This window comes from Chlorocebus sabaeus, chromosome 7, assembly GCF_047675955.1.
Source record: "Chlorocebus sabaeus isolate Y175 chromosome 7, mChlSab1.0.hap1, whole genome shotgun sequence".
NCBI lineage: Eukaryota > Metazoa > Chordata > Mammalia > Primates > Cercopithecidae > Chlorocebus > Chlorocebus sabaeus.
In genome coordinates this window covers 29377799-29396640 of record NC_132910.1, presented here as the reverse complement: position 1 = coordinate 29396640, position 18842 = coordinate 29377799, and the positions used below count along the sequence as shown (strand labels likewise).

At 40.9% G+C, this 18842-nt stretch overlaps 1 protein-coding gene across 2 annotated transcripts in view; it reads right to left on the bottom strand.

Annotated features, from left to right (window-relative positions):
- Nucleotides 1-11186, bottom strand: part of FRAS1 (Fraser extracellular matrix complex subunit 1) — a 461113-nt gene extending 449927 nt beyond the window's left edge. For both annotated transcript variants that reach the window (XM_073017428.1, XM_073017427.1), the window contains exons 1-2: nucleotides 10425-11186; nucleotides 2986-3017 (exon numbers count right to left, since the gene is read on the bottom strand). In XM_073017428.1, the coding sequence (XP_072873529.1) occupies nucleotides 2986-3017; nucleotides 10425-10500 (108 nt within the window). In that variant the 5' untranslated portion in view covers nucleotides 10501-11186. The remainder of the gene's footprint in view (nucleotides 1-2985; nucleotides 3018-10424) is intronic.
- Between the last annotated feature and the right edge of the window lie 7656 nt (nucleotides 11187-18842).

Sequence of the window (18842 nt, the reverse complement as noted above, 5' to 3'; positions counted from 1 at the left end):
CATGAACATACATTCACTCTCCAGTTTCACTGATGTAGATACAATGCTTTTCTTTAACACTAGGGCATGCGGAGAGAGAGCAGCAGTGAATGATGTAGATAATAAACCAAGTCCAGGATGCATCATCTACCTTTTCCAGTTTCATCGTCCTTAAAACGGAAAGAGAACTTAAAGTGGTTACAAATAAACCAGAATGCAGAATCTCTCTAGGTTTTGAAATATTTTCTCAATCTTTTATAGCTGTTTTCCCTACACTTAATTTGACAGCAATTTTTTAGTGACTCACCTCGATGGAGTCTTTTTAAAGTATTTAATATAGTTTCCCTAGAAACAAGCACACTACTTTTCACATTCTCATTTCAGCAGTTTAAGTAGATAAGTCCAGTGTTGCCATTCCTCCTCTCTGGCACCTTCAATGGCTCACCCACCTTCCTGAAAGGACAAGCTAAAGTCTGCACAAGGCTCAGCATGCTCTGACCTCTGCCCTCCTCCCTGAACTATCTCTTTCCATCCTCCATGCGCTGCCTCAAATGCCCATAGGAGCTCTTGCTTCAGACTTTACATTTCTGCTCCCTATCTCTGGAATTCTCTCCCCTTGGATATCCACCAGGCTAGTTCTTATAATTACCTCTTTCAGTATGTCTTTGTTCAAATGTCACCTTCTCAGGGAAGCCTTCCCTATCACCCTATCTAAAGTAGCCACCTTCATCCCCTATTGAGCCTTTTCTATCCCTTCCACCTCCACAACGTTTTTCCCCATAGCCCATCTATCTGACATTCTATATATTTTACTTATTAGAATTCAAGCTCTATGAGGGCAGGAATTTTCATCTGTTTGTTCACAGATACATTCCAGTGCATAGAATAGCAGATCTGTAATTGTCACTCAATAAATATTTGTTTAATAATTTTATTATTGTAATAAATACATTGTCTCTCAGACTGAATTGTGTAACTACAATAATAAGTATCTCAGGCTTGAAAAGGTTCAGAAACAAATGTAGCAGGCCAAGCTCAGTGGTTTCTGCCTGTAATCCCAGCACTTTGAGATCAGGAGTTCAAGACCAGCCTGGCCAACATGCCAAAACCCCGTCTCTACTAAAAATACAAAAAAAAAAAAAAAAAAAAAAAAAAAAAAAAAAATTGGCCAGGTATGGTGGTGTGCATCTGTAGTCCCATCTAATTGGGAGGCTGAGGCAGGAGAATCACTTGAATCCTAGAGGCAGATGTTGCAGTGAGCCAAGATCCCTGCACTCCAGCCTGGGTGACAGAATGAGACCCTGTCTCACACACAAAAATAATAATGATAATAAAAGAAAGAAAGAAAAAGAAACAAATGTAGCAGAGCCTTGGTAAGCAAAGAAGTTACCTGGAGGAATGAGGCGTCTGCTGGTGTGGGAGGGTGCAGCCCACTAACCTTGAGCAGCCATGAGCCCTGGGCATGAGCTAGGGCATGGTACGGAGGGAAGCAAGGTCATCCAATAAATTCAAGTTGGCTGGGTTCTTTCTCCTTTTAACTTGATCAAACTGACCTCTCCAATTACTTGATCCTTTCATATTCGAATGTACAATAACACATAGCAAAGTTAAATATAGAAGATGGTCTAGCCACTTTTTTTCACATATAGGCAGAACAACAGAAGAATACAGGATGTCTTGTTCTGGTCCACACTTAATGGTCAATTACCTCTAGCAAATCTCTTCATCTCTCTCTCATCCTTTCCATGAAGAAGGGGAAGAGTGTGAAATAATACATGGCCTGCCTATTTCATTGGTCTATTATCAGACATATGAATACTTATGAAAATATATGGAAAAGTTATGAAGTAGTCTACACAATAAATAAATAACTACACAAAAAATAAATAACTCTCTTTTATTAGCATGGATAACTGACTTGTCTAAATACCTACTACAGCTCCCCAAAAGTGATAACATATTTTAGAGCAAATGATTCCTAAAACATATTAAAGAATAAACAGGGCAGAATATGGAATGACAAATAGAATAAAAATGGCTTTTTCCTAATTTTTAATAGAAAAATATAAAGAAAAAATATAAATCTCTCGAGCAGTAACTATAGCATATAAAGTGCAGATTCAAGAATATTACCGTGAATATCTACAATTATCTAGACTCTTAGATACTTCAGATATTCCTCATCTATTTCAATACCACAAGGATAATCCAAGATGACTTATTAATATCACACATGTCAATAGCATGTTGTGATGTAAATGAGCAAACTCTTTCCAACCATCTCAGTTCAGTTTTATTATAGCATTTATTAAACCAAAATAAAAATGTGGTGAAGAATGATTTGTCACACCATTTATTAGAGTTGATGGAGTGTAGACAGTCTTTTCAATAAGGCTTTACCACACTGTTATGCACCATAGTGCATTAGTAATGAAAAGAAATGCATGAGACTTACATCAACTTTTCCCCCCAAGTCATTCTGACATTAAATTCAAAATCAATTTTACCCTATATGGCAAGAGTTCAGAAATAAATGTTAATTTATTTGCTGTTCACCAAAACTTAAGTTTATAATTCAATGTAACAACAGAAATCCTTCCTATTCTACTTAATTTAATAATCATATTTTTTTTGGAGAAGGGTTCAAAGTGGGAAGCAAATGCAACCAGAAGATAAACAAATTGTGTTTCAGTTTGTATCTGACAAAAGGATGGGATCTAATTTTCTCTCTGATTAAAAGAACACAAAGAACGGCCACAGAATGCTAATTGTGTGTTAAGTGTTTGGATTTCTCTTCCAATACCTGAGTATCCAAATGGAACTAATTCACTCTGGAAAAGGTATTAAATAATTGAGCATCATTGTGCCCGAATGAGGGCTAATCCTCAAACTGTGAAGAAAAATAAACATATTCTACAATGATAGGGTCAACTCACTCACTCAGGAACTTCAATCAAGCATTTCACATTCAAATGAAAGAAACCAAGTATGTAAAGAATGACCTACCGCCAACAAGGAACCCTGATAGACACAAGCACCTGTGGAGAAAAACAAAACAAGAATTAAAAGGGATGCATAATAAACCAGTAGGCACTGCCCCAGCAAGCTTGCTGCTAAAACTGCATCTACATACATCAAAATCAGTAAAATGTACTTCTTCCAAAATCTTAAAAGCTTGAGCATTCTTCCCCTGGGGAAATAACCCCATCTACCAAAACAACATTCCTTGGACACACATGAGGAAAAGCATCATTAAAACTTATGACTTGAATTTTAAGATAAATGTATTTATAACGGCATGCTATAAATACAGTAAATATTTTTCTTGGTGATAAGTCAGCAAAGCCTCCATAATCCAGTCCCATTTACTTATCCAGGCTTCCCTGCCACTGTTTGCTTACACTAAGTCTCCAGTCCAACCCAAGAGGCCAACTTAGAATCCTGTAATATATTTACATGTCTCAATGCCTTTGCTCATTTTCATTTCCTACAGGAGATGTACTTTGTCTAATCGAGCCCTTTAAACTTGATCCCATCTCCTTTGTGAAACTTCTCCTGCCCACCAGATTATGTTCCTCTGAGCTCCTAGCACTTTGTGCCTACATCCTCCATTTGTGAATTTATTCTTGTGTACTTCCTTTCTAAGGATGTTGAAGTGTTGTATCTACCCCACTACATTATATATATATGTGTGTGTGTACTACATATATAGAGAGAATATATACACTATATATACTGTTACATATATACTATTACATATAGTATATACACAAATATACACATATATATGCATATGTACCCACTATATAGTATATATAGCATATACACATATATACACATATATACCCACAATATACTATATATAGTATATATCATACATAGTATATATAGTATGTGTAGTATTTGTAGTATACATATCATACTATAAAACTGAAATCTTAATTTAAAAAAACATACACACATTCCCAACCAATTTTTGAGCTGCACAACAGGTCTTGAATTAACTTAGAAAGAGATGGGCAGTGTGCTATCACCTGCTCTCTCAGAAACTGAGTCTGCAAAACAGATTTGAACAGTATATACACACCAAGGTGAAGCATATCTTAACAGTGCTCCACAACTGGTTTCTAAAGAGACAAGGACATTATTTTACCACAGTGCTTACCTCTAATGGGTCATTTATGAAGCCCCAAAAATATTAACGTCTTAGGAAAGAAATGGTCTACCTTCTCCTCCAATAATGGAATTAAGAACAATCTTTAAGAAAACTGAGATGACTATTTACACTTGTTTGAATCAAAGATATCTGTGGGTAAATTTATTGAAATAATTTTTATGTCTCTGACATTCTAATAAGAATAACTTGAGATAAAACCTTGAAGAAAAATTCTTCTTAATTGACTAATTTTTCCTTAAGAAATCTTGTTTCAAAGACATAGTAGTTCCGTCTATGTTATGTCATAAGAAAGGAAATATATGTATACACATGTGTGTGTATGTATATGTATGTGCGTGATGTGTGTACACAAAATAATCCTATATATCTCAAATAAATATATATAAACACAAGTCACTTTCTAAATTACTTTTATGGACATATTTAATTATTTCTGGTGTTTAGAAAATTTAGAATAAAGATAATCATCACTTAGCTACAATTTAACAAAATTTAAACTGTAGAATAAACAAGCAAAACTTAACTTTTAGAAAAAACACAAACAAAATTTAATCTTTAAAATAAGACTATCCTCAAATAATTTTATTGCTCTCCACAGCATTACCTTCCAAAGTCAATTTCTTTTCAAAGCTCCAAAGGAAATCAAGCACCTTAAGAAGTATCCGAGTACCCATATCAAAACCCATTTTTGGAAGTTTAGATAGCCATGATAAACTCACTGCAGTATGAAAAAAATAAAGTAGCACTGAGTGTGGCACCACATCTATACCCGGGCAAACCACGCATCTGCTGGAGACTCAAGTCAGAATGGTGTATAACTGCTGAAAAATTATATCATTAGGAAAAGGAATTAATTCAATTTGGGTTGCTCTGTATTGTACAATTCCAGAAGAAATAAGCTTTGCCCTCTGAGAGCTTTCCTAAAACAGAACAGTTCTACCCAGAAGGCAGCTGCATGAATGAGCCTCCATTAACACAGCTTCCAAAATCTCATTTCTACTCTCTTGAGAAAATAAGCATTCCAGTGTGATGCCCAGTCCTATCAAACATTTATCATCACCCAATACCAGATGCAGCATCCAAAGCAAGCGTATTTCTCTCACACACCCACCAGCAGATGAAGTTGGGTTTGTTGACATGGGTACTGGACGTAGCTTCTGGTTGAGAGCCAGAGTGGAGGTCTTTTCACTAATCCATCAGTTCACATAATATGGAAAACAAAATTACTCTCTCCACTCATTTTTTTTTTCTTAAGGAGTACAAGAATGATTGCAGGTCTATCTGATGTTTATATTTATGGCTTTAGTTGAACTTTAAAGAAAATTCCAGCTCAAGGTGAATTCTGTGAGGTGGCGCTGATTTAGATATGAGCCTCCCTCAAAGGAAAACTGAGGAAAAACCAGACACAACAGGAGGAGAGTTCTCTAACTCTGAACAAGGCCAGTTTCAGGGCACACAAGGCAGCTGAGATGCCAGGTAATTTAGGTTCTAACACCTCACAACCTGTGAGAAAGTGCATAAAGTTTTGCAGGTTGAAGTCATTTTATAGTGTCAACAAGGAAGCCCAGATCCTGAGACCTGAGCTGCTCTTTTCCTGTGTGGCTGGCTCATTTCTTGCAGGTCACATAGACAAAATGTTACTGCATAAAATTTAAACAAGTAAATGTCTGTTTTTAATCCCTTTTGCACATTATAATGTACTCCTTTATGAGATGACTGTATAAAATCTAATGTTTTTGGAGAAATTTTGAGATCTAATTTGCATATATCCTGAAACCATTGGTAAACTGAGTAAATTAGAGAAGTTAAATCCAAGCACCACAAAATGTCAGACCCATTAGTTCAAAGAAATAGTGGCAGATACAACCATTAAGATACGAAAAGATTTGAAGAGCATGGTACCACAAAAACATGACTCATTAGGAAAAAGCAGCCACAAGTTGGCATTTAAATGTTCAGGCTTTATGTTGTGTTATAATTCAGCATATGGCTGTGTGCACTGTGGGGTACTTAAAATAGAATCATTTTCTGAACTGACAGGACAACTCATGTCCTGATTATTGTCAACTAGGATTTAGATCAATTAATAGAGTAGTTAAAATGAAAGTGGGCCAACTGTTTTGGAACTACGATAAGATTTGGCATGAGGCTCCGACTTTGACATGTGGTAGTCCCCTCTCCTGCTCTGAGCCATGCGTTAAAGAGCATTTTATGATGATCTGTGTGAGGACAGTTGGGTGATATTGCCACCCAAGTCAATAACAGTGAATACGGATAGCTGAGTCCTTACTAAAGGATGTATATAAGGAGAGTAATGCCCAGAATCCAATCTTCAGAGGGCAATGGAAATATAATCGATGAAAATAAGAGTCCACAACAACACCTCTTTATTTCCATTGCCAGGTAATTACAAAAGCCAAAGGATGCAAAGTTACAACCATCATCTAACATTTCTGTTCTGAGAAACCCACCAAGGACCAAATGTTCCCATATCCCTACTGCTATTCAAATGACATTAACGATTTCTAGATACGCAAACTCCTTGAGCGCAGGGGGGTTTTGGCTTTAGCGTTGATGTCTGTACCCACCTACTAGACATAACCTGACACATAACCTCTCAATAAAGGCTTGCAGAATGAAAGAATTATGTTACTTTTTTCCAGTCAAGGTCTTTTCTTCCCTAACATTGAGTTTCAAGCATAGAGTCTCTCAGCGAAACAACTCTCCAAGCCAGAGTGGAACCAACTACCCTAATTTACCCATAAATAAAACATATTGTCTATCAAATGGTCCTCTTCAATGTAACCTGTTAAATGGCATTTATAGGAAAAACCTGGGATTCAGGGTTTGTGGAAATGGCTAAAATCACATGGAGAGTGAGGGGACACAGACTAAAGCTCAATTCTCTTAACCTCCAATTCAATGATCTTTCTCTATCTAAAGGCAACTGTCTTATCTAGTGTAACTTCACAGGACTTCCATATGTCAACAAAACTCAAGATATTTCTCCAGAAAAAGTCATAGTAGAGTTCCTTTGATTCAGAAAGCAGCCATGTTAGAAGCTTCTTTGTGACTTCTTGATTTTATTAAGTTCTCAAATCATAGCATTAATACTTTATCAGTTTAGCAATATAAGGCCATATAAAATAACATTGCCAATAATTTGCTTGTAAAAATTTATTTTTCTTTTGATAATTAAAGTAAATTTAGAGGTGAGGCACAGTGGCTCATGCCTGTAATCCTAGCACTTTGGAAGGCTAAGGCAGGTCACTTGAGGTCAGGAGTTCAAGACCAGCCTGGCCAACGTGGTGAAACTCTGTCTCTACTAAAAATATGAAAATTAGCCGGGCATGGTGGCACACACCTGTAATCCCAGCTACTCAGGAGGCTGAGACATGAGAATCGCTTGAGGCCAGGGGGCAGAGGCAGCAGTGAGCTGAGATCGCACCATTGCACTCCAGCCTGGGTGATAGAGCAAGACTCTGTCTCAAAAAATAAAAATAATAAAATTTAGAACCAGAAAAATGCAATTGACCACAAATAAGGCAGCAAATACTGATTTCTTTTTCTTCTATGTTTGATGGTTAGCCAAAGTATTTTAGAACTATCACCTAATTGACTTCATTTAGTAAATGACAGAACTATAGAGCAAAGAAGTTAGGCAGTTCATTCAAGGTTAGTGAGCTAATCAGAGGCCAGTCCACCAGTTAAGCTTAATTCAAAAGAATACAATTTGGCAATATTGTTCATCTGACCAATTTTTTGAGCACTTACTGTATACTAGGAGCTGAACTGAAGATATAAGAATAGGAGCCATCCTAACCCCTCAATAAGCACACAGCTAAGAGAGGAAGACCAAACCCATACCAACCACAATTATTCTCTCTGTGCACTGAGAAGAAAACGACAAATTCTGCCATAAGCTGGTCAGCAAAGGTGTCACAAGGTACATCCCATCCAAAGAAGTATGCATGTGAATGTCTCTTCCATTTTTAAAAATTATTCTCTAGGCTGATAATAAAAACTTGAGGAGATTTCTAAGATCTTTGAGGTTTCCAACCTTGATATCAATGCTCTTATTTTTTAAAGAAAAAGAAAACCTTGAGAGGACCAAACCAGAGGTCTCATCAGATGATAAATGGTTCTTTGTCTGTAGGAGTGATATTACTTAATTAAACTAATTAAATGAGATAAAGTATGTAAAGTGCTTAGCAAAGTGCCAGGCAAACAATACTTGCTCAATGAATGGCTATGTTCATTTATTCATTCATTCATTCATTCATTCATTCACTATAAGATAAGCACCATTATGATGTGGGTGGAAACTCTCAGACATCTATCAATTTATCAATCCAATTTGTGAAATGGCTATAGAATGCTCTGACAGTAAGGTGAAACAATAAGAAGCAAAGTTTGCAAAGATTCTTTGGAGTAATATCCGCTCCCTGCCTCTCCCTCCCCCGGCTTTCTGTGCTTTGCATCCCCGCCATCCCCACCTCCCAGTCAAAAGATTCGGCACTTCTTAAACTTGGCCCACTGGATCAAGCAATCTTCCAAAGAGCGCACCCTGTAGGCTCTTAATAATAGTGCCTTTTGTTGATTCCAGAGTTTTGGTTCTGAGAAGCTGCAACATTCCAACTGCCCCCTGGTGAGCTATCCGGGAGTGATAGCACGTTTTCTGAGTTGCTGGGATAGGATTCTAAATAAAAAAAATAAAAAAAAAAAAAAAAAAAAACTGCCACCAAATGAAATTAATTTTTCTAAATACCAAGGTCAGGTTTGGGTGGCCTGGGGTGACTCTCTCATCTGGTTTACTATTATAATCAAGCCCTACAAGCTTTTTTTTCCCCCCAAAGTACGCGCCCACACGCACATATACAATAAAGTCATATTTCTACAGGACTTGCACTGTTGGGAGAAGGCTACACACGCCCCAGATGTGCCTTTCCCGGAGATTATACACCCTTGACACACATCCCGGAAGAGTGCAGAAGGCAGCAGCACCTGGACCCAGGGGAGAGTCCTCCACTGCTGTGCGTGGGTTCCCAAGACCCCCACTTTCTCTTGGGAAGCCAGCAAAGAAAAGGCAGCTGCTCCAGTGACTGGAGGTCGACCCGAGGCAGAGCTTTGTCCTCCCCGGGCCTCCCGCAGCCCCCAGTCCTGCGCTGGAGCTCGACCCCCGGGAGCCGCCCCGCGCGCCTTCCCAGGCACCAGGGCGGAGAGGGCGACCCGCCCCGCGCCCGCCGCCGCCCAGCCGCGGCTCTGATTTGAGGCTGGGCAGGTAAACTCTTCTTCCTGCAGCTGGATGAATAATGAATGGAGCCGGGAGGGGAAGCCGAGAGCCAGGCGCTGTAGATTAAGCCGTCTTCCTCCCAGCCCGCCGGCTCCCTTCCCCCTCCCTAAGCACTGGCGTGGCGACTTCCCAGGTTCCTCGGAGCAGGTGGGAGATCAGAGCGCCTCGCGTCCCAAGGCCCGGCATCTCATGACCCCAAACTCTTGATTTACTTATTGACTCATTAATTTGGCTGAGCTCGGATTGCTTTTGATATCATGGCGACAACTACTCTCACGGCTTCCTTTTCTCTCCTGCGGCTCCCGGGTTTTACACGTAGCTTGGAGTCTCAGAGGAAAACAGGAGGCGGAGGGTGAAGTAAAAGAATGAACCTAAACTCCTATTAACCACTTTTGTTCTGGGAAGCAGGCAGGTTCGTGCTTCTCCGTACTGGAGAGATTTCTTTCAGTGCAACTGAACTGCCCACGTCCAGAACACGCTCCAACCAGTTAGTTATAAAATCCTTACTGGACTTTAGGGGGAGACTAACTGAGTTAAGTAGGGCGGGAAAGCGATAGGGCTTTAAGATGAAAGATTGTATGTTTCTTAGGAACAGAAGTATTTTTAAACAGGTAAGAGCGATTTTTCGTTCCTCATTTGTGCTCCATGCAGTTGCTTTCCCTTCGGGGAAAGGTAGGTGGTGGAAAGAAAAAGGATCAGTTTTAGAGATGTCACCTCCATCGGCCACCCACCCACCCAAAAACACTTAGGGCAGAGAGGGAGGCCGTCTCGGGGGTGTAATCCGAATACAAAACAATCAGGAGTTGGAATCTTATCAGAAAAAGCCTACTCCAGTTTCACTTCCACCCCACCCTCCCCAGAAAAACTTCCACCCGAACCACAATACCATAAAACCTGCTGAGCTTTTTAAACTGCACGATCAGTCACACGTAAACACATACACGCACACACACACACGCGGCACTGCTCTCTCACCTTCGGAATGATGAGGCAATACTGCAAATTCTGCCAACGCTAGGGCCAGCCCGAGCCACACTTTGAGGACACCCATCGCCGCCTCGGCACCCACGATGGAGGAGCCCAGCCTTCAGCATCCAAGAAGCGGCTCGGCCAAAACGCTGGCTCCAGCGCCTGGAACCTGGGCGCACGGAGGTTGGGGGACTGCGGGCCGTTACCTCCCGGAAAAAGAGATAGACGGGCTGAGAGCAACACTCATCAGCCCGGAGGCGCCGGAGCGGGCTGGGGGTTCAATTCACTCGCTGCTCGGGCGGAGAGCGCGCCGAGCTACCCCGCAAGGCAGGACGCCAACGTGAGCTTTGGGAGAATAAGAGGAGGCAGAGCACAGTTCTCCGCGTCAAAGTCTCGCCGGAAAGTTGCTGGTCACCGGCTGATGGGATCTTCCAGCATTTCCCTCGGGCTAGACCCTTCTGCTCTCGGGTCCCCGACAGTAGAAATCCTGGCTCTGGTTTGTCCGAAGCAGCTTTTTAAAGTTCGCTTGGCACCATACGTAGGCGCTGCGTCGGCACCGCGGGTCGCCGGGAGCCCCGAAAGACCCACCCACACCCACTCCTTGATCTGGCCACCCGGCTCGGCAGACCTCATCCGCCGGGGGCCGCTCGCTGGAAACTTTGTGCAGCGCTGCGGGCAGCTCCCGGGACTCGCCCGCGCTGCAGCAGCACCGCACCGCCTCGGGCTGCGCTCCCTGCAGCAGACCGTTCGGAAGCTTCCGAGGAAAGACTGGGGGGCGCTGCTGCTACTTTCTCTTCCCCGCCCCTCGCCTGGATGAGGAGGGCTGCGGGGGCGCGGCTTCCTGCACACCAACACCCACCTCCGCGCCGAACACCCCGGAGCTGGTCTGCAGGGTAGAGGTGCAGTGATTACGGGAGTGGAAGAAGAGCCATAATTTTAATTGCACGGAGGAAAAAGCCAGCGAGGCTGGAGAAGACCCCCAAACTCAAGGCCACTCGGGCGAGAGAGCCTGAAAACGCCCAAAATACGCCGGGTCTGGACCCTGCGTTTAAAGGACACACGTTCAGCCTTCCTCTAGCCTCCCTTGCCTCCTTCCTCTCTGCCTTGCTCGGTGTGAAAATGGACCCAGAGACTGGGAGCTTTGGCAAAGATTCCAGAGAGTCACGTGGGGAAAGAGAGAAGCAAGGAGGGGGGTGAGGGGAGGCCGAGAGAGCAACCTGACGCCTTTATTCATTCTGCTGGAGTTCAAATTGGCTTTGTCTGGGGAGGGATCAAAAGTGGTCACACCGGGGGCAGAGGGGGTGGAGATAGGTGGCACAGTTCTTACTCAGGCACAGCGGAGGGCAGATGAACCGTGTCCACACCCCTCGTTAGGGGAGGAACCGATTCCGGGGGCTGGGGGAGCGTTGCCCACATCAAAGGCCCTGGGGCTACCTCCCACCCCCACACCCCGCCACTCCTGCTGGACTAAGTGCGTCTGGCGGACCTGAGTGATCCTTTTCCTCGCTCTGGGACCCTCAGGCTGTCGCATCCTGGCTTTTACCAGCAGCCCGGGAAGATCTTGGCGTGTGTGTCCTAGGCGGAGCCTAGGGGCAAATGCACCTTTACCTTCCCTAAGAGACTCTGTCAGTGGAACACAACGTAGTCTGGGAGCTGTGGGTCCAGCTGCGCCCCCAAATGCCAATGGCTGGGAAAGTAACATCAGGACACGGCCGACTGGGGCACGCACTTGAAGAGCAGAGGCCTTGATTCGCTGCCAGGACTGACTGACGGCAGCTATTTTTATAGGACCGAATAAAAATAGCTGGTCCACGTTTAATCGTTTTATAAGGGAACGATTGCATCAGAGAGATGCTGACTGGGTTCTGATTGGCCCAAAGAAGAAACGTCTCGGGTCCCTCAGTTGAGATGGGATGGGAGAAAGTGTTGGAGGGGAGTTTGCGGAAGCAGTTGCATGAGCGGTGCTGGCGGGGGTCCCACTTGTTTCCAGTCTTCACGAGCACCATAACGCGGGCCCACGTTCCAACGTGCACTGACGCCACTTGGAACAACTCGTTTTTGGAAATAACTGGAATAAGTTGAAACTGGCAGGTCCCTGTCAGTGTTACTATTCAGCCAGAACAAAGGAGAACCTCTGACAACCTGGCTCTGAATCTTAAGTATTTGGAGGACCCAGGGTTTGCACAATTCACCCTCAGTCTCTCTGTTGGGCTGTGGTCATTCTAGGGACAGAGGTTGTATTATCTTTGTATAATATCAGACGCACATAGTAGGTGCTTTTTAAACGTTTGTTGAAAGAATGGATTGAGCAAAATATTAAGTCCCTGAAAGCAGCGGCCATATAAAGGGGAGCTGCGGGCCTTAACCTCCTCCCAGAAAAAGACCCCTCCCTTTTTATTTAGAAAGTGGGGCCTGTGAGGTGGGGCCTCTAATCCCAGCACTTTTGGAGGCTGAGGCAGGCAGATCACTTGAGGTCAGGAGTTCGAGACCAGCCTGGCCAACATGGTGAAACCCCATTTCTACTAAAAATACAAAAATTAGCCAGGTGTGGTGGCACATGCCTTTAATCCCAGCTGCTCTGGAGGCTGAGGCAGGAGAATCACTTGAACCTGGGAGGCAGAGGTTGCAGTGAGTGAAGATCTCACCAGTGCACTCCAGCCTGGGTGACACAGTGAGACTCAAAAATAAAGGTGGGGCGGGGGTGGAGGACATCTTCTCATTCCATGTAAAGAGATGTGCAAATTCAAACTCAGCTTCCAACAGACTCTGACAACCAGATTGTCACCCTTAAACCCCCTCCTAATTTTGCAGCCGCTACTGAATGGGAGTAACTTAAACCATTTATTCTCTCAAAAATCAACAATTTGATTTTATTTTAAAAATCAAGCTGGGCGCAGTGGGGTGCACCTGTAGTCTCAGCTACTCCAGAGGCTGAGGCAGGGAGGATCACTTGAGCTTGGGAATTGGAGGCCATGGTCCACCATGATTACTCCTGTAAATAGTCACTGCACTCAAAATAACCATACAATTATGGCACAGCTCTCAATAAGACATCTGTTATACTTGCTAATTACAAATATGCTACTTTTCAAAAAGGAAAAGCAATAAATAAAGGGAGAATAGCACTACCAAGTTACCCTGAATTCATCATATGCTGTATTTATTGGATTTATATATATAACATCCCCCCTTGACCACCAGTCCACCACAGGGGCACACGCTGGCCCACTCACATAATCCTCCCTCTGTCCTAATTAGTCAAGGGAGAAGGAAGCCTGAGTCCGTGCCCTAACATCACTTGGAAGACCAAAGAGTCAACCAATATTTCTGTAATATTAGGCACATCTAATACCTTCTATGGCCACTTCAACTGAAATGTTGGAAAAAGACATTATATAATGTAACATATTTCATTATGATGAAAATTTAGTAAACGTGTTTATGGAGATGCACCTAATCATAACTAGTTTATCTCTATAAGTTAACCTCCACATATGACAGCTTCATGCTTCCTCATAGAAGTTCACAATTCTCTAGCCAGAGATATTTGGGTCTATATCTTCAGTCCTCTTTAGTTACAAGTCCAGATTCCACACCTTTTGTTAATATGTCCCACAATATCTCCTTGGATCAGCCCTGCTCTCATCTCTTCACAATTCCCTGTCCTTGTTGCTGCCCGTTTTGGGGAATTTATTTATCAACTCCTGCTATAAATGATAATAATAACAATGATAACACATATTGAATATTTTGTGCCTAACACTGTACACTTTCCCATGTAATCCTCCAATGACCATGTGAAATAGGTGCTGTTATTATTTCCATTGACAGATGAAATAACAGATGTTCAGAGAGTTAAGTAATCTATCCAAAGTCAGACAGCTAGTATATGACAACGCATATTAGAGCAAGAAATTCTAGCTCTCATAACAGGCGAACTCCCAAATCACAGTATCTTAACATAACAAAAGGTTATTTGTTGATCACATCTTGGCCCCTGGGAATTGGTGACTCCTTCTAGTCAGGCCATCATGAAACATATGACACCCATGGCTTCTGCATGGGGTAATGAAAGAGGCATTGCAAGCTTTAAGGGCCTCAGCCCTTCCTCTCACAGTCCAATGACAAGAATGAGTCTTGTGACCCCTACCTACTTAAAAGGGAGGATGGGACACATAGGGGAACACATACATATTTAGAAAGCACTAACTGTACTGCTTTACCCTAGTGCCCATGCTCTTATCTATCTTAACTGTCCTTAGTTATATATATATATACACACACACACACACACATATATATATATATACCTACAGTTAACTATCTTAACTTTCTTTAGCAAAGTCCCAGTTGCACCTTCCCTGACGCCACCACGGTTCTGCTGACCTTTGTTACAACTCCTCTACAGTTTCAGCAGTCTCCCTTTACTCTGCTTTCCTGCTCATCCACTTCGCTCTTTTTACACTTTCTCCCTCCCATCTCCCTTTCCTCTGCTTCTCACTGCCTTTCTTCTGCATAACCCTACTCTGTGTGTTGAGTCTTCTATCACATCTTTCTCCTGTGTGTGCCTTCTCTGATCTTCTTTCAGTTGCTCTGGGAGCGTTCTTGTACTCGTAGTGCATTTGTTCTGCTTTGTGCATTCCAGCATGTGACAATATTTGTTGCCTTTTTTGTGCTTCAAATAGTTATTCCAAAAAAGAATATTCAAATAATACAGAAATATAAACTGATGGGCTCTGTTATAATCTAGCCCCTCCACAAGGATAACCGCAGCATATACATTCAGAGATTTTCCCCTGCTTAACTAAAGATAATTCCTTTTACAAAAATGGGATTATAACTTACATGCTATTTTATAACCCGCCTCCCACTCTGAACAATATACTGTACTGTAGGCAAGCCACAAGTTTCCAAGCCAAATCATATTGATCTATGTCATTATTTTTAAGAGCTGCTCTGGTTAACATTGTATTGATATGTCTTTATATATTTCGCCAATCCCTTTTTGAAGAACATTTAGATTGTTTCCAATTTTTTGCCATTGTAAACAATACAACACTAAATGTCCTTATAAAAGCCCTTTATGTACTTACCCAATTTATTTCTCTGGAATAAACTTTTGTATGTGAAATTGCTGTGTCAAAGCATGAATAAAAACTTTTGTAGGTGAAACTGCTGGGTCAAAGCATGCTTATTTATCATTTTGATATGTATCATTTACTCTGCCAATTGCAAAAGATAAAATAGCACTTTTCTGCACACCACTTATTAGCTGTGTCCTCAGGCATTTTAACCTTTCTGAGCCTCGGATTCCCTGTCTATAAAATGGACATTATAATAGTGCCCACCTCACAGGAATTTTGTTTGCATTAAATAAGAAAAAAGTACCTGACTCAAGTTATCCACTTAACAGATGTTAGCCAAATAAAATTCAGGTGTTTTTAAAATCTGCATTTCTCTGCTCTAATGAGCAGATGTGAGTTGAAACACCTTTTGTATACTTATTTTACATCTTTGTGTGTGTGTGAATGGCCTGTTTATAGTGGGTTCTTTTTTAGTGGGTTTTTTTTGTTTCTATGTAGAACTGTAAGGGTTCTTCACATATTCAGGATATTAATCCCTCTCTCTGAATTTGGATAATCCCTTGCTGAAAGGGAGTAGCTATTTACTGTTTATTTTTGTAGGAAATTGTCATTTCCTCAGCAGTGTCACAGGAAGTGCATGAAAGATTAAAACCAAAAAGAAGGCTTTATACCTAAAACTTTTTTCCTGGAATAAAATAAACAAAAGGTCCAGGGATTTTCATTGTTGCTATTTTTTAAATGTGCGTGTTTGTTTATTTTTCCCACTCAGGGCAGCTACCCAGCCCTTACACACTGGTTTGGCGAAAGCTGTTGTCTCAGGCTAGGGTCTTTTCTGACTGGTTGGTGCCACTGCCTCACCAGTTGTTAAATATTTTTAATATCACCCCTGTGCCTACCATAGCCACACAGCAGAAAGCCAAGCATTGGACGTCACTGAAAATTCCAAATGGTCACAGCAGCCAATAAAGGAAAAACAGATAGATAATCTCAGCACATTCCATCTATTTCTCTCCATACATTTTACAATGGCTTTTGTTTTCAAATAAATGTCCTACAAGACTGGACCTGATTCATCTTGCACTTTACGATGACATCCTTACTTGCAGATTTTTAAAACTTTGTTATTCTCTGTATCACTAATTATCCTCTAATTGCACGTAGAACACCTTGAATAACCTACTTACCTAATTATTACTGGTAATAAATACAAGACAATCAAGGCAATGAGAAAAAAATTAGCAAAAACTTTATAGAAATCTAATTTTTTGTTTTACTAATCACCCAGATACCATGTGAGCTCTATATTCCTATCTACTCAACTGAAAGAACTGAGAGGAGCCCAGAAGTAAAAATGAGAGGTGCAAAAGAAGGCAGAATTTCCAAGTACTCTGCTTTTGCTTCAAATAAGAAGGTATTCCAAAATAGACACCACCTCTGCTCCTGCCCCAATTTAAACAATAAATTATTCTGGACAACCTATAATAGAATGTGTTGAGTAAATTGCAAGACCTCCATAAAATTGAATATTACATACAATAATTTAAAATGATATCTTAGGAATCTATTTATTGACATGAAAAGATGTTTTTAAACTGTCGAGTGAAAAAATAGGTGATAAAAATAACAATATAGAGAATGTTCCTGTTATTAGTCAGCTCCAACTACCATAACAAAATACCAACGACTGAATGGCTTAAACAACAGAAATTTATTTCTCATCATTCTTGAGACTGGGAAGTCCAAGATCAAGGTGCTGGCCAATTCAGTTTCTGGTGAGGGCTTTCTTCCTAGCTTGTAGACAGCTGCCTTCTTCCTGGGTCCCCACATGGCAAAGAGGATATGGAGGGAAAGAGAGAGGGAAATCTCTCTCCTTTTGTAAGGCTAGAGTCTTACTGAAGTAGGGTTCCACTGTTATAACCTAATTTAAACTTACTTATCTTTTAGAAGCTCTGTCTTCAAATTCAGTCATATGGAGGGTCAGGGCTTCAACACATGAATTTGGGGGGACACGATTCAGTCTATAGCAGTTCCCTTGTTTTCACTTATACACTTGTACTTTCACACACTTTAAATACACATATCTCAAATGATATACACCAAATATTATCTCTGAGATTCCAGGTGACTTTTATTTTCTCTTTTTAGCTTATCTGGATTTTTCCATTTTTCTACATTGAGCACATACTTACTTGTGCAATGAAAAATTATATTAGAGCGATTTTCAAAGAACAGAATAAGCCAATTCAAATGGACTTAATATACGTGGCATTTACTGTCTGTCATAACTAGAAACTAAGGCTTATCTTAGAAAACTTTCAGATTTGGTTCAATTTCATAATTTAATAATAATCATAAAGGACATGAATTCCTTCTTTCTTCTCATTCTGCTTTTGTGACAGACATTACCAGTGCTCACCAACATTTCTGGAACACATAGGATATTACATTCTGCTAGCCTACTCACAATTAGGTGGGACCACATGGTTAAATCTAGACCTGCACTGTCCACATGCGACTACTGAACACCTGAAAGGTGGTTAGTCCAAATCAAGATATGCTGCAAGTATAAAATACACACCAGATTTCAAAGACATGACATACAAAAAGAGAACATAACATATCTCATTAATTTTTACATTAATTACATGTTGAAATAATATTTTGCATGTCTTATGCTTAGTAAAACATATTATTAAAACTAATTTCACTTGTTTTTTTGCTTTTTAAAATAAAAATGGCTACTAGAAAACTGGTTAATATATGTACATACACACCTAGAAGAATGGTTCAAAAAAAACATACTGATACTATCAAGCACTGGCAAGGGTGTGGAGCAACTGGAACACTCATATATTTCTGGTGTTAATGCAAAATGATACAGTCACTTTGGATAACTATTTGGCAGTTTCTTATAAAATTAAGCATGAACTTATCATATGGCTTAGCTATTCCACTCTTAAGTAGTTAATCAAGAGAAATGAAAGCCTATGTTTACACAAAAACCTGTGCATGACTGTTCATACTGGCTTTATTACACTCATCAAAAACTGGAAAAATACCCAAATGTCCCTCAACTGGGAAATGAATGAACAAACTGCAGTACATCTATAAATAGAAGACTGTTTAGCAATAAAAAAGGAACAAACTATTGATACACATCATAGCATGGATGAATCTCAAATGCATGATGCTAAATGAAAGAAGCCAGACAAAAAATGACATATTCTATGATTCCATTTATGTGACCTTCTTGCAAGGCAAAACCATAGGGTCAGAAAACAGATCAGCAGTTGCCAGATAGTGAGAATGGGTGTACCTGGTTAACTACAAAGTGTAGTGC